At 40.9% G+C, this 25,295-nt stretch overlaps 1 protein-coding gene across 2 annotated transcripts in view; it reads right to left on the bottom strand.

Annotated features, from left to right (window-relative positions):
* Positions 1 to 25,295, bottom strand: part of GAB2 (GRB2 associated binding protein 2) — a 201,636-nt gene that overhangs the window by 45,484 nt on the left and 130,857 nt on the right. For both annotated transcript variants that reach the window (XR_009532947.1, XM_060102978.1), the window contains exon 2: positions 6,442 to 6,742. Coding sequence is in view for 1 of the 2 variants with exons in the window: in XM_060102978.1 (XP_059958961.1) it covers positions 6,442 to 6,742 (301 nt within the window). In the remaining variant the exon portion in view is untranslated. The remainder of the gene's footprint in view (positions 1 to 6,441; positions 6,743 to 25,295) is intronic.

Genomic DNA, 25,295 nt, shown 5'->3' with positions numbered 1-25,295 from the left:
TATACATTCAGTGCAATTCCTATCAAGATTCCAATGGCATTTTTACAGAATAGAAAAAACAATCCTAAAATTCATATGAAACTGCAAAAGATGCCAAATAGCAAAGCAATTTGGAGAAAGAAGAACAAAGTTGGAGGCATCACACTCCCTGATGTCAAAGTATTACAAAGCTACAGTAATCAAAACAGTATGGTACTGGCACAAAAAAAGACACATAGACCAAAGGAAAAGAATAGAGAGCCCTGGGCTTCCCTGGTGGCGCAGTGGTTGAGAGTCCGCCTGCTGATGCAGGGGACACGGGTTCGTGCCCCGGTCCGGGAAGATCCCACATGCCACGGAGCGGCTGGGCCCGTGAGCCATGGCTGCTGAGCCTGCACGTCCGGAGCCTGTGCTCCACAACGGGAGAGGCCACAACAGTGAGAGGCCTGCGTACCGCCAAAAAAAAAAAAAAAAAAGAATAGAGAGCCCCAATATATGGTCAATATTTGACAAGGGAGCCAAAAATACTCAAAGGAGAAAAGTCTTTTCAATAAACTGTGTTGGGGGACTTCCCTGATGTTCCAGTGGGTAGGACTCCACACTCCCAGTGCAGGGGGCCTGAGTTCAATCCCTGGTTGGGGAACTAGATCCTGCATGCATGCCACAACTAAGAGTCCCCATGCTGCAACTAAGAAGTCCGCATGCTGCAACTAAAAGATCCCACATGCCACAACTAAGACTCAGTGGACCTAAATAAATAAATAAATAAAATTTAAAAATGGTGCTGGGAAAGCTGGATATTCACATGTAAAAGAATGGAATTAAAACCCTATCTTGGTACAGCTGCTATGGAGAACAGTATGGAGGTTCCTTATAAACCAAAAAAAGAACTACCATACGACCCAGCAATCCCACTACTGGGCATATACCCTGAGAAGACCATAATTCAAAAAGAGTCATGTACCACAATGTTCATTGCAGCACTATTTACAATAGCCAGGACATGGAAGCAACCTAAGTGTCCAGTGACAGATGAATGGATAAAGAAGATGTGGCACATATATACAATGGAATATTACTCAGCCATAAAAAGAAACAAAATTGAGTTATTTGTAGGTGTGGATGGACCTAGAGTCTGTCATGTGAAGAGTGAAGTAAGTCAGAAAGAGAAAAACAAATACCATATGCTAACACATATATATGGAATCTAAAGGGAAAAAAATGGTTATGAAGAACCTAGGGGCAGGACAGGAATAAAGACGCAGATGTAGAAAACGGACTTGAGGACACGGGGAGAGGGAAAGGTAAGCTGGGACAAAGTGAGAGAGTGGCATGGACTTATATATACTACCAAAATAGATAGCTAGTGGGAAGCAGCCGCATAGCACAGTGAGATCAGCTTGGTGCTTTGTGACCACCTAGAAGGGTGGGATAGGGAGGGTGGGAGGGAGACACAAGAGGGAGGTGATATGGGGATATATGTATATGTATAGCTGCTTCACTTTGTTATAAAGCAGAAACTAACACACCATTGTAAAGCAATTATACTCCAATAAAGATGTTAAAATAAAAAACAAACAAACAAACAAACAAAACCCCTATCTTAGGACTTCCCTAGTGGTGCAGTGGTTAAAAATCTGCCTGCCGATGCAGGGGACACGGGCTCGAGCCCTGGCCAGGAAGATTCCACATGCTGTGGAGCTCCTAAGCCTGCAGGCCACAACTACTGAGCCTGTGTGTCACAACTACTGAAGCCCGTGAGCCTAGAGCCTGTGTTCCGCAACAAGAGAAGCCACCGCAATGAGAAGCCTGTGCACCGCAACAAAGAGTAGCCTCCACTCACCGCAACTAGAGAAAGCCCGCGTGCAGCAACAAAGACCCAATGAAGCCCAAAATAAATAAAACAACAAAAAATACAAACAAAAAAAACCCTATCTTACACAATGCATAAAAATTAACTTGAAATGGATAAAAGATGTTAGACCTGAAACCATAAAAATCTTAAAAGAAAACCCAGAGGAAAAGTTCTTTGACAGTAGTCTTGGCAACGATTTTTTGGATATGACACCAAAAGCACAAGCAAGAAAGGCAAAAGTAAATAAGTGGGACTACATGAAACTAAAAAGCTTCTGCACAGCAAAAGAAACAATCAATAAAATGAAAAGGCAACCTAAGGAATGGGAGAAAATATGTGCAAACTTCATATCTGATAAGGGATTAATACCAAAAATATATAAGGAACTCATATAACTCAATAGCAAAAACTCAAATAACCTGATTAAAAAAGGGGCAAAGAACCTGAACCGACCTTTTTCCAAAGAAGATACTCAAATGGCAAACAGCTACCTGAAAAGGTGCTCAACATCACTAATCATCAGGGAGATGTAAATCCAATCAAAACCACAATAAGATATCACTTCACACCTGTTAAATGGCTATTGTCAAAAAGATATGAGGCAAGTGTGAGCCGAGATGTGGAGAAAAGGGAACCCTTGTGCACTGTAGGTGGGAATATACATTGGTATAGCCACTATGCAAAACAGTATGGAGTTTATTCAAAAAATTAAAAATAGAACTACCATATGACCCAACAATGCCACTTCTGGATATATCACTGAAGGAATTGAAATTACTATCTGGAAGAGATATCTGCTCCCTCATGTTCATGTCAGCATTACTTACAGTAGGCATGACATGGAAACAACCTAAAGGTCCACTGAAGAGTGAACGGATAAAGAAAATGTGACTATATATTAAAAAAATCACATTTTTATATATACACACACATTCTATAGACCCATACACACACACACATATATATATATTGTGTGTGTGTGTGTGTGTGTGTGTATATATATATATATATATATATATAAAATTCAGCCATAAAATGAAGGTAATCTCGCCATTTGTGACAACATGGATGAACCTTCAGGCCATTACGCTAAGTGAAATAAGTCAGACAGAGAAGGACAAAAACTGTATAGTCTCACTTATATGCAGAATCTAAAATAACCATACTCATAGAAACAGAGAATAGATTGGTGGTTTTCAGCGGTAAGGGTGGGGCAGGGGAAATGGGTAAGGATCAAAGGGTACAAACTTCCAGTTATAAAATGAATAAATCCTAGGGATGTAATATGCAGCATGGTGACTATAGTTAACAATACTGTAACAAATGTATACTTGAAAGTTGCTAAGAGAGTAGATCTTAAAAGTGCTCACTACACATGCACTCCGCCACACGTACATCTTGTTTATTCATTAATGGACATTTGGGTTGTGTCCACATTTTGGTTATTATGAATAGCATTTCTATGAACATCTGTCTATAAATTTTTGTGTGAACACGTTTTCATTTCTCTTGAGTATATGCCTAGGAGTGGAATTGCTGGATCATAGGTTTAAGGTTTTAAAAAACGGACACACTGTGTTCTACAGTAGCTGTATCATTTTACTTCCCTACCAGCAATGTATGAGGTGGGATGTATGAGCAATGCCTGTTTCTCCACATTCTTGCCAACAGTTGTCATTGTCCATATTTTGATTACAGCCATCCTAGTGGGTGTGAAGTGCTAATGGTATTGCTTTGCATCTTCCTAATGATTAATGATGTTCAACATCTTTTCATGGGCTTACTGGTCATTTGTACATCTTCTCTGGAGAAATGTCTATTCAGGTCTTTTGCCCATTTTTAAATGAGGTCATTTGTCTTTTTCTTGTTGTTATTGAGTTGTAAGAATTCTTCTTATATTCTAGATACTAGACCCTCATCAGATATGATGTGGAAATAATTCCTCCCATTCTGTAGGAGGAATCTCTTAAAACTCTTGATTCCTCAGCCCTAAGCCAGATCTACTGAATTAGTACCTGTAAGTTAGATAAAAGTTTTTAGGGTGATTCTGATGAGCCACCAGGTTTGTGGACAAATAATCCAGACCAGAGCTTCTCAAAATTTAACGTGCATACAAATCACCTAGGGATCTTAATAAAATGTGGATTCTGAGGGAAATAGAAAAATTCACTAGAATACACAGTAATAATGGTTGTAAACGTGATCCACTGATAAATGCTAAAATTAGTGCGCAAAAGTTTAAGGAGAAATTGGATATTTGCACATGATTAAAGTATTACCTCCAAACTATTTATTAATTACAAAAGCAAAGATAGTAGTTTTACAGTGGAGGAACTTGGCAGCTACTACCTTAATCAAGTGATCAATATTAACATGACCAGTAATAAGACGTATTGACACCATGTGCCCCCTGATACAATGTGCAGAGAAAGGCACATCACCTCTGTGGTAGTCTCCCCCAAACTTCAATCTAATCATGAGAAAACACCAAATGGAGGGACATTCTACCAAATACCTAACCAGTACTCGTTAAAAGTGTCAAGGTCAAACAAGACAAGACAGACTGAGGAACTGTCATCACAGGTTGGAGGAGCCCTGGAGACAGAACCACCAAATCTAATGTGCTATCCTGGATTGAATCCTGAACAGAATAAAGACACTGGTGAAAAACAGGTGAAATCCCAATACACTGCAGTTAATAGTACTGTACCAATCAATGTTAACTGCTCAGTTTTGACCACTATACCTGGTTAAGCAAGATGTTAACATCAGGGAAAGCTGAATGAAAGATACGTGGGAACTTGCTGTACAATTTTTGCAACTCTTCTGTAAGTCTAACATTATTTCAGAATAAGAAGTTTTAAAGATATGCAGATTCTGATTCTGTAAGTCTGGGTGGAAGTCTTCTGCATTTCTAACAAGTTCCCAGGAGAGGTTGACGTTGCTGGTCCATAAACCCCACTCTGAGCAGCAAGAATCTAAACCAGTGGTTCTCAAACTTAACTGTACATCAGATCACCTGGCAGGCTGATCAAAACACAGATTGCTGGGCTCCACGCCCAGAGTTTCTGATTCAGTAAGTCTGGAGTGGGGCCCAAGAATTTGCATTTCTAACGGATTCCCAGATGAGGACGATGTTGCTGATGAGCTAGGAATGGTTTTTGTTTTTAAAGGGCTGTAAAAAATTTAGAAAACAGGTATATGAATCAGAGACTGTATGAGGCCTTCATTTATGTACAGAAAATGGATGCTGAGCCCCAGACCCTTGCTACTTAGAATGAAGTTTTCAAAAGACACTAATGCCTAGGTCCCACCCCTGAGGTTCTTAGTTAAGTGATTTGATATGGGTCCTTGGCATAAGCATTTAAAAAATGTTCTTCTACTTCTGATATGTAACCAGGTTCAGGAAACTATTAATTTAGGCTCTCCATCCGCCTCAAAAAACCCCTACTCCTCAATCATCCCAGAGTTGAGGATGAGCCCCAACAAATGTCAAAGAGCACTTCTGCAATTTAAAACTTATTTTTTTTTTTTTTTTTTTTTTTTTTTTTGCTGTACGCGGGCCTCTCACTGCTGTGGCCTCTCCCGTTGCGGAGCACAGGCTCCGGACACACAGGCTCCGCGGCCATGGCTCGCGGGCCCAGCCGCTCCGCGGCATGTGGGATCTTCCGGGATCGGGGCACGAACCCGTGTCCCCTGCATCGGCAGGCGGACTCTCGACCACTGCGCCACCAGGGAAGCCCTAAAACTTATTTTGAAAAGCTGAGCTACCCTTTTTTTTTGAAGGCTAACAAAACCCAACACAAATCAGAATTTCCCCCTCTTGACTGGCCCTTCCCAAGTAAATATAGTGAACACTGGATTATACATCAATAATAATCACAAGGGGGCTTCCCTGGTGGCGCAGTGGTTGAGAGTCCGCCTGCCGATGCAGGGGACACGGGTTCGTGCTCCGGTCTGGGAAGATCCCACATGCCGCGGAGCGGCTGGGCCCGTGAGCCACGGCCGCTGAGCCTGTGCGTCCGGAGCCTGTGCTCCGCAACAGGAGAGGCCACAAGAGTGAGAGGCCCGTGTACCGCAAAATAATAATAATAATAATAATAATCACAAGGGATCTCAAACCTCCCCCCGCCAAAAAAAAGTGGCAAGGATAATGTGCAGGATGGTCTGAAATAGATGGCAGGAACGGACAGAGATGGATCAGAGAAGGGATAAAGGTGTGAGTTGCCCTATGGGATGGCTGACAGTTAACAGGGCACAAAGAGCTAGAGAGTTGAGGGAAGGGGAGAAAGGTGCAGACCTGCGAAATGTGGTGGCATGGAGGTACTTGAAGAAACACCATCAAGTACCTTGAGCTTCATCATAACCCCAACATATCTGTTTCCCACTTGAGCATATTTAGTGCTAGGAGGCTCTCTAATATTTGGCTAACCCCTTCACACTCTTACCCTTTGCCTATTACTCCTCTGCCACAGAGGAAAGCCTTTAGCTACAGGTTGTTCTCCTGGTTCAAGGAATGTGAAGCCCATCATCCTAGCCCCAACTTCCCAGCCCCTCCCAGGAAGCGCCTGGCCCCTTCTGAGAAAGATCCATGTTTGTTCCCATACCTGTGCTCTCCTCAGCCTGATTGAAGCCACAGATCTGGCAGATGCTCTGGACCCACTTATTCATGTCCTCCTCCGTCTCGGCCACCAGGTAAAAGGTGCGCTCGCTGGTCTTGATGTCAAACACAAAACTATCCTGCAACTCCTTCTTGTTGAAGGTCAGGCCTGCATCCACCTGCTCGCAGAAGTTCAGGTTGATGATGCGCAGGGGCTTCTTGGAGTGATCATTCTTGTAGTATTCCAGGACATCTGGGTCACCGCTCATCCGCCCACTCCGCAGGATAAACCAGCGTTTCTTCCAGGCCTGAACAGGAAGGAGTAAGAAGAGGGTGGAAAGTCATTAGTTACTTCAAAGCTTTTCACAGGTCCTCAGATGTCACCAGGTTAAGGGGGGGGGACTGTTGCACCTGCAGGCTGAGCATGGCCTCTACCTCCCTTTCTTATTTCCCCAGAGTTTCAAAAATGAAGGATGACTAGAATGCATGTTAGTGCAGCATTTCACTATGGAAACAGGGTCTTATCCCTATGAGATGAGATGTGGCATTCCCACTTTTTAGATCAGGAAGTCTGATGAGGACCAAAACACTTTAGAGCAATTATTCCATTAAGCTAGAATACAGACTCAGACTCACCTTTTAGTCAGGGTGGGACTTGCAAAACTGTAACATCTCAGTTTATGGATGGGGTCCCCCAATAAGACATGGTGAGTTGAAGCAACAATGTCACACATAGCACGTAGCAGAGAAATAAGTTTCCTAACTTTCAGTACACTGTGCTTTTTATCAAATCATGACGCCTTGGAAAAATCACATAGAAACCCTTCTAAAACTTCTCTGAAGCACATAACTTCAGGGTTTCCCCATCTCTTTCACTGCTGTATCCCTAGTACTTACAATAGAGCCCTGCACACACTAAGTACTCAATATACATTACTGAATGAATAAACTCCTTACATCCTGTCATACTATAGAATTTAACACTAGATTACATATCCCCTTATGTTGTCTTCTACATTCCATCTCTTCAATGAGATTGAGTAATCTGTGAGCAGACACCACACAAAGTGGTAAAAAGACATCACATGTAAAACAGAGCCTTGGGTTGAGTCTATGCTTTACCACTGACTTAATGTGTGATTTTTTAGATAAAGTTATTTACTTCTTTGGATCTTGCTTCATCTACAGAATGAGAGTCAACATCAGCACCACCTGTCCTACCTACCTTATAGGGTTTATATTATGCAAACACACACAAAGCACTATGTATACAACCCTAAAGTACTGCAAATGCCAAGGATCAGACTGTCATCACAATTCGTTACATCCTACTGGGACCTTCACTCCCTTAATCCTGCCACCTTGCACTCTCACCTTCTATCCCTGTCCTCACTTCCCTCCCTACCTAACTTGCTCCTGTGATCCACCATTATCATCATTCCCTTGCTTTTTTTCTCCATTCCTCTCCTTTATCTGGGAAACCACAACCCCTGGCTAAGTCTAATGCTCATCCTACTCTGCCTGTTCCCATTCAGCTGTATGTAGTTGGAGAAAATCATACAACTACGTTGGCTGCTCTCACTTTAAATTCAAGTGAGCTCTTATGCTGCCTGACAGTCCTACTACATTTACCTCGTCCATGATTTTCTCTTGCTCTTTGGCAACAGTCTTTGAACTTCTCTCTCTCTATTTTTTAATTTTATTTTTAAAATTTATTTATTTATTTATTTATTTGGTTGCATTGGGTCCTCGTTGTTGCACGCGGGCTTTCTCTAGTTGCGGCAAGCAGGGGCTACTCTTCGTTGTGGTGTGCGGGCTTCTCATTGCGGTGGCTTCTCTTGTTGCGGAGCACAGGCTCTAGGTGTGCGGGCTCAGTAGTTGTGGCTCGCGGGCTCTAGAGCACAGGCTCAGTAGTTGTCGAGCACGGGCTTAGTTGTTCCGTGGCATGTGGGATCCTCCCAGACCAGGGGTCAAACCCACGTCCCCTGCATTGGCAGGCGGATCCTTAACCGCTGCGCCACCAGGGAAGTCCCGAACTTCCCTCTCTTTAAACCTCCAACACCTCTACTCTTTGGTATGAGAAAATACAAGCAAGCAAAAGAGAATCTACACATGTTCCATCACCAAATTTACCAATCTGTCTGCATTTGTAGCAAAGTAGTTTGTTACTAGGGAGCATGGACAGTTCACCCAGTCTAAGGCCAACCTTCTTCCACTTGAGCATCCCCTCTCACTTACATGTGGACATCACTGTATCTCTGGAATCATTTCATTTTCCCTCCCTCCTAGGATCATTCCCATCAGGACCCCGACTTCTCCCAACTAAGAAAAAAAATAAGAAGCTTGACTCGATCCCACATTCCCTTCCAGCAATGGCCCAGTTTTCTGCTCCTCTGTACAGTAAAACCTCAGAGTTTTCTATAGTACTAATCATTGTTTCCTCTCCTCCCATTCTTTTCTTGGAAGCAATCTAATCAGGCTTCCCCCGGCTCCCCCCACCCCCCACTAAAATAACTCAACAGAGGTCTTAAAGACTTCAATGCTGCTAAAGCAACATTTGCATTTCACTTGATCTCTCAGCAACATCTGATAACAGTTTATTATTCCATTCTCTTTGAAGCACTTTCTTCACTTGGCTTCAGTGCTCCCTCTCAATTTTCCTATCTCCCTGGCCTCTCTTTTTCAGTATCCAGTGCTGGTTCCTTCTCATCTCCCTGATCTCTAAATGTTGGAATGCCCCAGTGCTCAGTTCTCAGACTCTTCTTTCTATACTCACTTCCTAGGTTATTTTATTCCATTTTACAGCTTTGCAAGCCATCTAACTGCTGCAATTCCTAAATTTATATCTCCAGCCCAGACCAGTCTATTGAACTCTAGAGTCTTATATTCAACTCCTCACTAACAGGCATCTCAAGCTTAAGGTGCTCAAAACTGAGCTCTTGACATCCTCCAAGCCTGTTCTTCCTGCAATCTTTCCCATCTCAGTTACAAGCAGCTCCAGCCTTCCAGTGGCTCAGACCAAAAATCTTGATGTCATCATCAACTCCTTTCTTTCCCATTCCACATCTAACCCAACAGCAAATCCTGTTGGTCCAAACAGTTCAAAATACATCTACGACCTGGTCACTTCTCCACACCTCCACTGTTAACTCACTTGATTGAGTCCACCATTTGGTCGTCTTCCTGCTTCTATGCTTTCATCCTGCAATCTATTCTCAACATGGATGCTGATGCAAATCAGAGCACGCCACTTCTCTGCACCGAGTCTCCACTGGCTTTCTGTCTCACTCAGAGTAAAAGCCAAAGTCCTAACAATGGCCAGTGGGCCTAGTATGACAGTCCCTCATTCCACAACTCTCCTTACCTCCTGCCACTCTCCACCTTGCCCATTCTGCTCTTGCCACACTGGCCACACAATCCTGCCTCGGGGTCTTTGCTCTGGTTGTTCCCTCTGCCTGGAATACTCCTGTCCCAGACAGTCCCATTGCTTATTTTTTCCTTCAAGTCACTATTCAAGTGTCACGTTACTGGACAGACTGTTTTCCTGACCACCCAACCCTCACACTCTCCCGCTTACTCTGCTATACTGATCTCACTAGCACTTACACCACCTAAAACACCACACTTTTGTTGATTCTACCCACCTCTCAGAATGTAAACTCCAAGAGGGCAGGGATTGGTTCTTTTTATCCCATGCTACATCCTCAGTGTTTAGAATAGTGCCTGGCACATAGGTGGTTATCAATAAGTATGTATTGGATTAATTAATGAATCATTTTCTTACATGAACTCCTTACAGAATCTAGAAGGTCATGGGGATGTAACTGGTACCTGATAAGCCTTGGTGGAAGTGAAGATTAAGGTATAGGATAGAGCTGAGGAAATAAATATAAGTACCATCTACTATAGTCACCTAAAATCTTGCCCAGGCCACTACTTACAGAACTCTGTGTGCATCTGTGTGTGTGCATGCATGCATATAATGAAAGTGTGTGGGTAGCAAGGTGCATTTTTAAAAGGTATTGAAGCTTGTGTTTCAGTTGACGTATCCCCCTTTAGTGCTTGTCTCTGTAGAAAGAGCTGCCTTCAAATCACTGGTGTGCAGGTGCAAGCATAAACACAGACGCAGACACTCTCACAAACAAGAAAAAGGTGTTTGCTACAGATAACATCAGAGCCTGTCAGGTTCCGCTTGCAAGAAGTGGTGCAGGCTGATAACTGGCTGCCTACAAAATGCTGATAAATATATGACAGAGCAGGCAAAACCATCTAGTCTAATTCCAAATTCACAGCGCTCTTCTGCCACAACACTCTGCTCCAACTTCACGTATGTGTTTTTGGGGGAACCATACAATTCAGAACTAAGTATAAGCAACTCCAAAGAGTCTAGCTCCAAAGACAACTTCTCTGACCCCCTCAGCTGAAATGGACCTCTATTTCCTCTGAACCATCATAACATTTTTAATGTACTTTTCACGTAATGTCATTTTTTTTCACAACATATTACAGATATTTTATTTTTATTTTTTATTTTTTTTCTTTTTGCGGTATGTGGGCCTCTCACTGTTGTGGCCTCTCCCATTGCGGAGCACAGGCTCCGGATGCGCAGGCCCAGCGGCCATGGCTCACGGGCCCAGCCGCTCCGCGGCATATGGGATCCTCCCAGACCGGGGCACGAACCCGTATCCCCTGCATCGGCAGGCGGACTCTTAACCACTTGCGCCACCAGGGAGGCCCAACAGATATTTTAGTATTTGTTGTTTCTTCCCAAGTAGACGATGAATAAAATCTCCTCCTATTCCTCTTTCAATCTTCATGGTAGGCATTTACTAAGCAAGGCTCTTTATCACTGAACCTCTCTTATCTCCCTGGCCTCATTTATGTTCCTTCCTGCCATCCATCCAACAAATTATTTATTTAGTGCTTACTATACTACAGGCATCATCCTAGATGCTGAGGATACAGCATGAATTCCTGGTCTTACAGAAATTACAGGTGCATAACAGGTTACTTATTATTCTCCAAATGTGCCACATAATTGCATGACTTCATGTCTGTGCACAAGCTGACGTTTCTTCCTAGAATGCCTTTCACCTCACCTCATCTATCCGGAAAGTTCCTCTATTTTCTTAGTGCCAGGTTAAATATCACTCCTCCTGGAAGGCCTTTACTAACTTCCCATAGAGCTGGTGCTCCTGTCTCTTGTTCCCTTAATAACCCGTGCTTCCTGTGGCATTTCTTCACTCATCTTTGACATTTCAATTGCTCATATGTCTTCCTCCCCTTTAAGCTCCGAGCATCTTGATGTTAGGGTCCTGTGTGGCCAACAGTTACTCGGCAGAGTACTTAGCCTGTATGGGAACTCAGTAAAGATCTGTTGACTTTTTTTTTTTCATTCAATCAATAAAACTAATAAATGCAATTTAAAAAGTTAAGTAAGCTTTCACAGTAGAAAGTAGGAAAGGAGGACAAAAGAGAGGATTACAGAAAAGAGAATAAGATAAAGGTATGCTGTGGATTCTCTATGACGTGAGTTTTTCAGCATCTTGTTCCCTTCATTTTGATGAGTGCAGAACCCTGTAATAAATATTTATAAAGGAGTCTGGGCACTTCAGCTTGAAAGTACCCCATGATATAGAAATGAAAAATTACTGCTGGAGTACTGACACGTAATGCAAGGAGAATACAGGAACTTGAGTCCTGAATATGTTCTTAAGGGGAAAGCATCTTCAGGACTGTTCTTACATCTGTACAAAATCTCCTACAAAAATTAACTCAAAATGGATCACGGACTTAAATGTAAAATACAAACAGAATTCATCAAGATATAAAAAGAATTATATAACATGACCAAGTGGAGTTTATTCCAAAGATGTAAAATTGATTCAATATTAAAAAAAATCAATCAATATAATCAACCACAGTAATAAGCTAAAGGAGAAAAACCACATGGTCCTATCAATCAATGCAAAAAAACATATGACACATTTCAACACCCATTCATGATAAAAACTCAAAAAAATAGGAAGAGAGGGGGAACTTCCTCAATCTGATAAAGAGCATCAACAGAAGACCAACACTAACATTACACTTCATATTGAAAGGCTGAATGCTTTCCCCCTAAGATCAGGAACAAGGCAAAGATGTCTGCTCTTACCACTCTTATTCAACATAGTGCTGAAGTTCTAGTCAGGGAAATAAAGCAAGAAATGGATATAAAAGGCATACAGATTGATGGATTTAGAGGGCATTATGCTAAGTGAAATAAGTCAGAGAAAGACAAATACTGCACGGTATCACTTATGTGTGGAATCTAAAATAAAACAAACTAGTGAATATAACAAATAAGAAACAGACCCACAGATATAGAGGACAAACCAGTGGTAACCAGTTGGGAGAGGGAAGTGGGTAGGGGCAAGATAGGGGGCAGGGATTAAGAGGTATAAGCTATTACATATAAAGTAAATAAGCTACAAGGATATACTGTACAACACAGTGAGTATAGCCAATATTTTATAATAACTACAAATGGAGCATAATCTTTAAAAATTGTGAAACATTATGTTGTACACCTGTATCTTATATAATACTGTACATTAACTGTATCTCAATTTTTAAAAAGGCATACAGATTGAAAAGGAAGAAAAAAATTGTCCCTATTTGGATGACATGATTGTCCACATGGAAAATCCCAAGGAATTTAGGAAAAAACTCCTGGGACAAATAAGTGAGTCTGGCAAGGTCACAAAATACAGGAGTACCTCATTGTATTGCATGTTCCTTTATTTTGCTTTGTGGACATTGCATACTGTACAAATTGAAGGTTTATGGCAACCCTCTGTCAAGCAAATCTATTGGCACCATTTTTCCAACAGCATTTGCTCACTTTGTGTCTCTGTGTCACGTTTTGGTAATTCTTGCACTATTTCAAACTTTTTCATTATGATTATATTTGTTATGGTGATCTGTGATCTGTGATCTGATAAAGGCTCAGATAATGGTTAGCATTTTTTAGCAATATTTTTAAATTAAGGTATTACATAGTTTTTAGACATAATGCTATTGCACACTAATAGACTACAGTATGGTGTAAACATAACCTTTATATACACCAGGAAACCAAAAAGTTCATATGACTCGCTTTATTGCAGTATTTGCTTTACTGTGGTGATTTGGAATTAAACTTGCAATATCTCCAAGGTATGCCTGATAAGATGAATACACAAAAATTGATTTGCTCCTGTATACTAGCAAATAAACACATGGGCATAGAAAATAAAAACATAATGCCATTTATAATCATTTTTTTAAAAACGAAAGAGGTGTGAATCTAACAAAACATGTTTAGGACATGTATGCTGAAAACTATACAATGCTGATAAAAGAAATTTTAAAAAACCTAAATGGAGAGGCACACCATGTTCATGGATTGGAAGACACAACATAGTACATCTCTCCAAACTGATGTTCAGATTTAACACAATTTCCATCAAAATCCCAGCAAGCGTTTTTATGGATGTAGACAAAATTATTCTAAAACATATATGGAAAGGCAAAGAAAGTACAATAGCTAAAACAACTTTGAAAAAGAAGATAAAAGTGGGGAAACAAGTTCACTAGATTTCAATAATTATTGTATAGCTACAGAAATCAAGACCATGTGATACTGGCAGAGGGACATACACATAGGAACAATGGAATAAAACAGGAAACCCAGAAATAGACCTACCCAAATATGCTCAACTGATTTCTGACCAAGGTGAAAAAGCAATTTAGTGGAAGAAAGATGGCCTTTTCAACAAATGGTGCTGAAGCAACTGGGCATCCATAGGGGGGGAAAAATGAACATCAATCTGAGCCTCACACCTTATACAAAAATGAACTCCAAATGAATCATGGACTTAAATGTAAAGCTATAAAATATTTAGAAAAAATTGGAGGAAATCTTTAGGATCTAGGGGTAGGCGAAGAGTTCTTAGACTAGACACCAAAACCATAATCCATAAAAGGAAAAATTTATAAATTAGACTTCATTGAAATTCAAAACTTTTGCTCTGCAAAAGACGGTTAAGAGGCTAAAAAGATAAGCTACAGAGTGGGAGAAAATATTTGCCAACCACATATTTGACAAAAGGAGAGTATGGAGAACATATAAAGAACTCCCAACACTCAATAGTTTAAAAAAGGAAACAAACCAATTAGGACATGGGCAAAAGACATGAAGAGACATTTCACTGAAGAGCATATACAGATAGCAAATGAGCACATGAAAAGGTGTTCAATATCATTAGCCATTCGGAAAACACAAAACCACAAAGAGATATTATCACAGACCTATCAGAATGGTTAAAATAAAAAACAAAAAACTGTAACAACGCAAAATGCTGGCAATGAGGCAGAGAAAATGGGTCACTCAAACATTGCTGGTGAGACTCTAAAAGGATATAGCCACTCTGGAAAACAGTTAGTCAGCTTCTTAAAAAACTAAACATGCAACTGCTATATGACTCAGCAATTTTACTCCTGGGCATTTATCCCAGAGAAATGAAGATTCATATTCATACGAAAACTTGTAAATGAATGTTTATGTAAGTTTTATTTACAATAGTTCCAAACGGGAACAATCCAGATGTCCTTCAATGGGTAAGTGGTAAATAAACTGTGGTACTTCCAAACCATAGAACACTACTCAGCAATAAAAAAAGGAACAAAGTATTGACACATGCAAAATCCTGAATGAATCTCCAGAGAATTATGCTGAATTTTGTCAGAGCCAATCCCAGAAGGTTACATAATGTGTGATCCCACTTATACAGCATTCTTGAAATGACAGAATTTAGGAATGGACAACAGATTAGTGGTTGTCAGTGGTTAAGGAGAGGGTTGGACTGGGATAGAAGTGGGTGTGGCTATAGAAGAGCAGTATGAAAGATCCTTGTGGTGATGGAAATGTTCTGGATCTTGACTGTAACAATACCAACATCTTTGTTGTGATACCGTAGCACAGTTTTGGAAGATGTTACCACTGTGAGGAAACTGGTAGAGGGTGCTTGGGATCTCTATTATTTTTATGACTACATGTGAATCCAAAATTATCTCAAAATAAAAAGTTTAATTAAAAAAAAACTTATCCACAAGAGAATTAGAAAGTTCATAGAAGAGAAGTAAAGATCATGGAGAGAAAGGTTCATAGTTGGCGAATGATTATAACCAGACCCAATTGTCCTCAATCTTTCCCACTCAGGGATGGAGATGGACTCTTAAGGAATCACACGAAAATATAAATAAACTTTAGAGTTCAGACTCCTGAGCATGAGGGCACAAAGGGAGTGAACTAAGAGTCACCAGAATTTCTAAACCTACCGAGCTACCTGTCAGCTCTAGGAAATCTTCACTGTAATAGCAGACATGAGTCTGCCTTGGGGAAACGAACAAATAAATAAGGTACCAGCCAGCTTCTCCAATTTTTCTGTGTAGTAGCCAGCCTCCAAGATAGCCCCTAATGAATCCATTTCCCAGTGTAGCTTTATGTAGTCCCCTCTCATTCAGAATAAGGATGAACAATAGGATACTGCATAAATGAAAGTGTGTGACTTCCAAGGATAAGGCATAAAAGACACTGCAGCTTCTTTCTTGTTCTCCTTTGGATCAGCTGCCATGTTGTAAGGACACTCAAGCAGTACTAAGGAGGAATGCACAAGGTGAAGAACTAAGGCCTCCTGACAGCTATGAAAAAGAGCCATTCTTAGAAGCAGATCCGTCAGCCCCAGTCAAGATGACTGCAGCTATAGGCACTTTTGACTGCAATTTCATGAGAGACACTGAGCCAAATCCACCAAACTAAATTGCTCCTAAATTGCTGAATCACAGAAACCACATGAAATAATAAACATTTATTGCTCTTTTAAGCCAGTAAGCTTTGGGGTAATTTGTTATCCTGCAATAAATAACTAATACATTTTACTTTCCACTACCCGGGCCATTTGGGTGTAACCAACGTTAGCCACTAGGAGGAAAGCCTTGTCTATTTAGAAGACTAAAAGCAGAGGCTAAAAGATAGACTAATAGGCCAATGGAACAGAAGAATCCTGAAACAGACTCCTACATACATCGTCACTAGATTTAAGAAAAAGGTGATACAGCAGTGCTATGGAGAAAAAAAACCTGTCCTTTTGATAAGTGGCACTAGGTAAATTCAATAACCATGGGAAAAGAAAGATTCTTGATCCTTATGTCACGCCAATGTGAAAATTAATTTCAGATCATTATAAACCCAAATGTGAAAGATAAAACAATAAAGTATTTAGAGGAAAACAAAGGAAAATATATTTCTGACTTTGGGGTAGGAAATGATTTCCCGAATATGCAAAAGGTGCTAAGACAACAGAAAAAGTAATCAATTATACTTCATTAAACTTAATTTCTGGTTATCAAAAGGCACCGTTAAGAGGATGAAAAGCCAAGCCAAGAAAGTGAGAAGAGATATTTGCAATACATACATCCAATGAAGGACTCATATTCAGAACACATAAAAAAGTCTATAGGGCTTCCCTGGTGGCGCAGTGGTTGAGAGTCCGCCTGCTGATGCAGGGGACACGGGTTCGTGCCCTGGTATGGGAAGATCCCACATGCACAGAGCGGCTGGGCCCGTAAGCCATGGCTGCTGAGCCTGCGCGTCTGGAGCCTGTGCTCCACAACGAGAGAGGCCACAACAGTGAGAGGCCCGCGTACCGAAAAAAAAAAAAAAAAAGTCTATAAATTAGCAAGAATAAGACCACTCAATAGAAAAATGGGCAAAAGTTTAAATAGACACTACACAAAAGAAGATACCCAAATGGCGATAAACATGTAAACAGATCTCAACTTCATTACTCATTAGGAAAATGCAAATCAATAACACTAAGACAACTACCAGAATGGTTCCAATGAAAAAGACTGACAATAGTAAGTTTGCGGAAGGATGTGGAAAAACTCTCGTCAGGAGGAATGTGAGTTGGTATAATCACTTTGGAAAACTATGGCAGTGTTTGCTAAAACTGAACATACTCACACCTCAGGACCCTGTATCTACTCTTAGATACTTACCTCAAATAACTGTGTACATGTGTTCACCAAAATACATGTAAAAGTATGTTTACTGCAACACCATTCATAACAGCCCATATCATACCTGCCTTTTTGCACTCCTATTTCAAATGCTTGGTACCTATACCTATGTTTGCATAGCTTCCTAACCAGTTATCCTAAATTCATACTTATAAATGATTCCAGTTTAATCTTCTGATCAAAGCAAAACTCTGATCATGTCATCCCCCCTTCACTATCCAAAAATTTAATGGCTCCCTATCACCTGCATAGCAATGTCCAAATCCTATGGCTTAGTTTTCTTTTTATTAAAATAAAATGAATTATTTTCAATGTGGTAAAACATAACATAAAATTTACCATTTTAACCATTTTAAGTGTACGGTTCTGTGGCATTAAGTATATTCACACTGTTGTAGAGCCATCAACACTATTCATCTCCAGAACTTTTTCATATTCCCCAACTGAAATTCTGTATCCATTAAACATTAACTCCCCATTCCTCCCTATACCCAGTCCCTGAAAACCACTATTAGACTTTGTGTCTTTGAATTTGACTACTCATATATGTGGAATCACACAATATATGTCCTTTTGTGACTGGCTTATTTCACTTAGCCTAATTGACTTACTTCACTTTATGCCTAATTCCTGGTATAACCCAGCCAGGCAGAAGAAACACTATTAATTCAGATCAACAAAAACTCAAACCAAGAGGCACAAATGCAGAGAAATAAGGAGAGCAGAATGAGATAGATGATGAAGAGTGTGATAAGCAAAGCTTGAGATTAGGGTGAAAAGACCCAAATTATAGTCCTAGTCCTTGCTCTACAACCTTGGACAAATTTAACATCTCTTAAGCCTTAATAACCAAATATATAAAAGGAAAAATAACAAAGCTAATAATACTGATTTGAGAATTAAGTACAATTATTAAGTGTGAGAGCAGCTAGGACCAAACTCTGCATGACACATGTCAAGAACATAGTTATTGACTCTAAAGTAGCCCAAGGACATTCTGAGATCATGTAACTGGAAAAACAGTTATCATTATGAAAGATCCCCAGATTTCCAATTCATAGTTTTAGTTTTTTCACCATTAAAGAGGCATTATTTTGTCCTTTGTCTTACTGCATACCACACATCAGCAACTCCTCTGAATTTCGGTTAAAGCTATCAGGATTCTTCCAGTCTCTCAGATTCAAAATCATCTACTTCCAATTCAACTCTTCTTGCTATTTCACTGTTCATGACGAATCAATAAGCCCCTTCTATAGTATTCAGTAAAACAAGCACACATTCTGCTAAATGCTTTGAGGGATAAAGAAAGAAGGCAAGACCCAAACTTTCCTTTCAACTTACAATGCTTACAACAATTCAGGGAGATAAGACAGGAACACATATCCCTAAACTAAAAAGCAGATTTTTATAAGCACCCTAATAGGGACACAATATGCTATTAGACCACTGAAGCAGAGAATCAAACCTTTAGGGATGGGCAGGAGAGGGGGAGAGAGAGAGAGCAACAAAGAGAAATGAACATGAATGAATATGAACAGTGAAGAAGGTAGGGTTTGATATACCGTTTTGGGAAAGAAGGAGGAAAGGTCAGTTCTTATAGAGCACATAGTATGACCAGGACCTGGGTATGGGAAAATATGACAGGTTCAGAGAACGTGGAACAGTCTTTTTTGAATGTGGAAAAGAAAGAGGAAAGGAAGAGTCTGGTGGTCCTGGAAAGCCAACACCATCCTAAGAATTTTTAATCTTTTCTTTACTGATAATGGAGAGCCACTGAAGAGAACAAATTAGCAGAGAAATGATCGTTATCGCTGTGCCCTTAACTGGCAGAATGAGGAAGACCAACCAGAGAAAGGAAACATAAGAGGCAGGAAAACTAAGAAGCTGTTGCAATACGCTGCAACGGTGAGAGATGATGGCAGGAAGACAGAGCACAAGAGACAATGCAAGTCACTTTACTCAACAATGGGGCTTAAAGAAGTACATGGCGTCAGGGCCAACCCTCAAGAAAGTTAGAACCTTCCACTTGTGTCTATGATTAACAGAATGCCACCACCTTCTCTGATGAAACAGAAGTGACTGTTTTCCTTTTGTACCCAAATCCAGTAAAACCAAACCAAAAAAAAAAAAAAAAAAAACATTTCACAACCACCCAGACCACAGACATGCACCATGGGTACATATGGCCCGGAAGTTGCATCATTCTTGCTTTGAATGGAGAGTGCATATCGCTCGGGAACCTGTCTCTGTTCTTTGGGTTATATTCCAAGGTCTCCAAGCATATAGAATGCAGACATGACTTCTTCCTATTGCTCTTGGCACCTAGAAAACTTAGGTGGACCCCAGTTCAGCTTTACACTGGCCAGATCACACGGGAGTGCTATGCTGAGTTCTGGTGGTGTAAAGGGTCTTGAAATCCAGTGATACCAGGATTTAGTGAGGTTTTGCCCGGAGTCTTGACTGTCGTGTTCTGAGATATAAGAGGCTAATGCACAGAAGAACTATTTGATTCATTTTGGGTGATCCCACATACTAAAGCTGAACTAGGGCCAGCAGGAGCATGCTACAGAAAAGCAGAGTTTTGGCTCAGTGTAAGGAAGGATTTTCTAAAAGAGTGGTCCAAAGCAGATCCTTTGGAAACTGAAGAACTACTCAGAGTCAGAGATACTAAAGAGTTAGCCTAGAGCAGGGGTTAGTAAACTTTCTCTGTAAAGAGCAGAGAGTAAGTATTTTAAGCCTCACAGACCATACAGTCTCTCACAGCTACTCAAATCTATAGTGGCATGGAAGAAGCCATAAACAATTTGTAAGCAAACGAGAGTAGCTGTGTCCCAATAAAACTATTTAGAAAAAGAGGTGGTGGACAAGATTGGCTTGCTGGCCCCTGGCCTAGGCTAGGAGTGGGTAGGGAGGGAGAGTTGAGCAGTGGGTCAGTAGGAAGAAAGGGACTAAGGTCTCTTCCAACCATGAGAGACTTATGTATTTTTAACCAAGAAAATCTGACATGGTAACACCTCATTTAATCAGATTATTCATTCTTGGAACAGAGGTTCTTCCACAAAACCAAGTATTAACTAGAACTCCCTTAGTTTCAGCCTTGACAGTTGAAAATATTTCTGAAACTCCAGAATCTTCTGCCTTGCCTTAGGTACCATGCCAAAGATAACAGAACTTTTCTTTGATGACTAAGGACTTCTCAGATCCTCAAAGCATCTTTCCAGATACCAAACCTCACATGCCTTGTGGCTAAAGTTGTAGAAGGGTCAAGACATTTCTTGGAAGAGGGTTTTGTGTAACTCCTAGAAATGGGCGTGTCCTTTTAACTTCCATCTTTCTGATGAGGGTAAAGCCAAAAACTGCCAACAAACCAGGAGAATCCTGTTAAGTGAAGATTATAGTTAGTTAATTAGAATCTAACTGAGGTTACTGGATGATATCAATAAATTGAACTTATTAGTCAGGGCCATTAAAAACATAATACTTGGGCTTCCCTGGTGGCGCAGTGGTTGAGAGTCCGCCTGCCGATGCAGGGGACACGGGTTCGTGCCCCGATCCCGGAAGATCCCACATGCCGCGGAGCGGCTGGGCCCGCGAGCCATGGCCGCGGAGCCTGTGTGTCCGGAGCCTGTGCTCCGCAACGGGAGAGGCCACAGCAGTGAGAGGCCCGCGTACAGCAAAAAAAAAAAAAAAAAAAACATAATACTTGCATCTTCAAAAGCTCTTTGCTTTATATATAAAAAAACCCACCCATAACACAGGCACACACTCATCACTCACACTCACCTTTCTCTTGGTAAAACTGCAGGTGGTGATGTAGTTTGAGTTCCAGCCCAAATAATCACAAAGACAGAAGAAGAATTTGATCTGAGTTGTGAGTACATGATGTACAACTACATCCCAACACATTGCAGCATGAAGAACACTAAGCTAGACTTATGGCCCATAACTGTTAACAGCAAACAGTAAGAGAGCCCAGCGGGTAATGTAACAGTCACACATTTCTGGAGAAACACTTCCTGAGTGAGAAAGAGCTTCCTGCTACCCTTCCTCTAGGTATCCTTCAACTACTCTGGACCATGGTGATCTTACACTCTGAGGGAGGAAAAAAGGCACTTGAGTTCCCGCTAGATTCCAGGTGCTTTCTATCCATTATCACATTTAATCCTCAAACCAATGCTACAAGGCAAATAAATCCCCCTTTTTTTTACAGATGAAGAAAATGAGGTTCCTCGAAGTTACACAATTTGAAGAGATCACAGTCCCAATCTTCTGGTCCACTGAGTCAGGGCTTAGGGTCCAGAAAGAACTTAAGGAGAAGCTAATGCAGATGAACTGCTGACCACACTTTGGGAAACCCTGGCCACAGTTTATGAAAGGTCAAGTTCACAGTTAGTAGGTGATGTCAATAGAGGAATTAGAATCTAGGTCTCAGCTCCTAGTCCAAAGTTACTTCCAGTCCTCAAATCCAAATCCCTTAGGATCATAGCTATATGCTCCGGACTCATTCATTTGAGCAATAAAGATCCTCTCTGACTCCAATGAACCTTCCTTGTTCCTTGGGCACAGGATGAACTTTACCTTACCACAAGACAAGTCCATTCTAAGGTCAGGGGCATTTTTTATCTCCAAAATTTAGCACAGTGCTTGATAGATGTTATGCACTATATAACTCTTCAGTGAAAGGTATACCAAAGAAATAAAAGGAAAGAATGTCTATTTGCTCCCTCTTTTGGTAAAAACATACAAACAAAACCTCTCAGTCAGATGATCTGCTAATGTAACACTTCTAGGATTCTAACCATCTCTATCCTAGGTGAGATAGTACACATACACCATAAACACAAAAGATACCATGGAAAAGTGCATGTCTTTTATGTGAAACTGACTCCAACCCTAGGCTTCAGGGGGTGGATCATGGGAACCTAAATTAAGCCAATTAATACATTTCATCCAGTGATTGGTTCAGCAATGAGCACGAGCTCCAAGCCAGCTCAAACAGTCATTAAGATTCAACACTAGGGGCTTCCCTGGTGGCGCAGTGGTTGAGAGTCCGCCTGCCGATATGGGTTCGTGCCCCGGTCCAGGAGAATCCCACATGCCACAGAGCGGCTGGGCCTGTGAGCCATGGCTACTGAGCCTGCACGTCCGGAGCCTGTGCTCCACAACGGGAGAGGCCACAACAGTGACAGGCCTGCGTACGGCAAAAAAAAAAAAAAAAAAAAGATTCAACACTAGGACTTTTGTTTGTGTTACTAAGAGTGGGCTCTCTCACTGGAGAAAAGGTTGGCATGATAAGAGCTTGAAGTTGCAAGGACCACCCTCTGGAGTCTAAGAACAACAAAGAGAGAGCAGAGTTAAAAAGATGGTCCTTGATGAAATGTGTGTCCTAAATCAAGGTGATCCTGAAGCCAGGTTTCCCCTTTCTGGTGACTCAACAAACTCTTTCTCATTTAACACAGGTTTCTGGGGGTTTTTTGTTGTTGTTTTTTTAATTTCTTTGGATGTTTTATTGGTATTTCTTTGAGCTTTCTTTTTTAACATCTGTATTGGAGTATAATTGCTTTACAGTGGTGTGTTAGTTTCTGCTTTATAACAAAGTGAAGCAGCTATACATATCCCCTCCCTCTTGCGTCTCCCTCCCACCCTCCCAATCCCACCCCTCTAGGTGGTCACAAAGCACTGAGCTGATCTCCCTGTGCTATGTGGCTGCTTCCCACTAGCTATCTATTTTACATTTGGTAATGTTATATGTCCATGCCACTCTCTCACTTTGTCCCAGCTTACCCTTCCCCCTCCCCGTGTCCTCAAGTCCATTCTCTACGTCTGCATCTTTATTCCTGTCCTGCCCCTAGGTTCTTCATAACCTTTTTTTTTTTTAGATTCCATATATATGCAACACAGGTTTTAAGCATGTGTCCTATTTTGGACCCAGAACCAGTTTGTTACCACAAGAATGACTCAGAGGTCCTTTCCATGTGCTCTCATCAAATTCATTATTTAATCCATTCTTTTGTTTCCTTCAATTTTTTTTCCATTACTATTTATTCTCCTTCCTCCTTCCAGTCATTCAATCAACATTTATCAAATGTGGATAAATGTCAGTGGCTATTAGCGCCAGGTCCTTTAGGATCTCATGATCCTTGGAAAGGGCAGGCAGGTACGTACACAGGTAACTCAGCGTGCTGAGGTCAGGACTCCAATAGGGGTATGAACAGAGAGCACTCTGCTTGGGAGCAGTCAGGGACTGTGCAGAGCACAGGTGATACCTGGATTGGGTCTCGAAGGATGAGAGGAGTTTTGTTAACTGAAGAAAAAATACCGGAGGAGGAACTTTTCAGGAAAAGAGAATAATACGAGTACAGTTAACTCTCATTATTCACAGTAGTTATGGTCTACAAAGTTACCACAAACACTGAATTAGCAAATACTGAATCCTTTCTCCTAGAGGAAATTCAGGGTTAGGTTCCTGCAAGCCTCTAGCCAAAATATTTTTGTCAACCAATCCATACATAATCTTGTTTTATGTCTGTTTCTGTGTAAAGACACCTTATTTAATATATACTGCTGATTCATTAATATTGAACTCGCAGCTAACAGCACTATAACTCAAGTCTGGATGAAGTTTATCTAACACGTGTGTTTCCTCCAAAAGGTACATGATTATTTTGTGCTTAGGAGCCGTAGACAGTAGTTCAGCACTCTGCTTGGGGGCATTTTAAATAGTGAAATCATCAAACAAAAAAGCACAAAAATGTGAAAAACCTGGCATTAAGAGGAAGGGGCACTAGTTTGCAGGGTAAGAGCTGAAACAAGAAGGCAGAGTGTGGCTTTGTCCTGTCTCAGCGTGGAACACGTACATGGGGAGCTCAGACTTCACCGCTCTGCATATTGCATGTCTGTGACTGACCTTCAAAGAGCTGTGAGTACTGGCTTTGGGGTTACAAATAAATTTTAATAAGTAGGTGAATTCTCAAATATGGAGGCTGGAATCTCTGAACAGGAGTATCAATTATATAAGAAAAAGCTTGGTGTGTTCAAATAGTAAAGCTAAGTTTGTGAAGCTGAAGGAAGGAAGATAAAAAAACAGCATGGAAAGGCAATCACTGAAAGGAAGTCTAGAAGAGTGATTTGGGGCTATTTTAAGAAAGGCTTCACATGCTGAGTTTGAAGTATTTTTCTGTAGGTCAGCTGTTCTCAATATCAAATATTAATGCAAAATTAAAAATTTGAGAATTCCCTCATAGAACAATAATATACATTTTAGTATTTGTTAGCTAATAAATAAAAGCTGCGAGGAATTCACTAACTCAATTATTTTGCTAATCACAATATCTACATTTTTTTAAAAGTACAAACACATGTAAAACACTTAGTCACTGCATAAGTAATGCTTGGTGTGAGTGAGTGTGTGTGTTGTTAAGGACGTAGTCCACCGTGTTGGAAGGACTGTCATGTACCTAGCGGAGCAGCCCAGGTGGAGAGAACTACATGTGCAAAAGCCCCGAGGAGGAAGAAAGCTTGGCTCGTGGTAGGACCTGACAGCAGGGCATGGCTGGAGCATAGTGAGCACAGTGGAAAGTATCAGGAGGACAAAGCAGGGACAGATCATAATGAAGCCTTGAAGGCCATTTTATGAAGTGTAGCTTTTATCTTAAATAGAACAAGATGCCTCAATAGGGGCATAATTAAATAAACTGATATATTAGCAATTGAAGAAACAAACAAGAACAATGTAGTACGATCCTACTTATATTA

This window comes from Mesoplodon densirostris, chromosome 7, assembly GCF_025265405.1.
Source record: "Mesoplodon densirostris isolate mMesDen1 chromosome 7, mMesDen1 primary haplotype, whole genome shotgun sequence".
NCBI classification, from domain to species: domain Eukaryota; kingdom Metazoa; phylum Chordata; class Mammalia; order Artiodactyla; family Ziphiidae; genus Mesoplodon; species Mesoplodon densirostris.
This window is presented reverse-complemented; position numbering and strand designations above follow the sequence as displayed.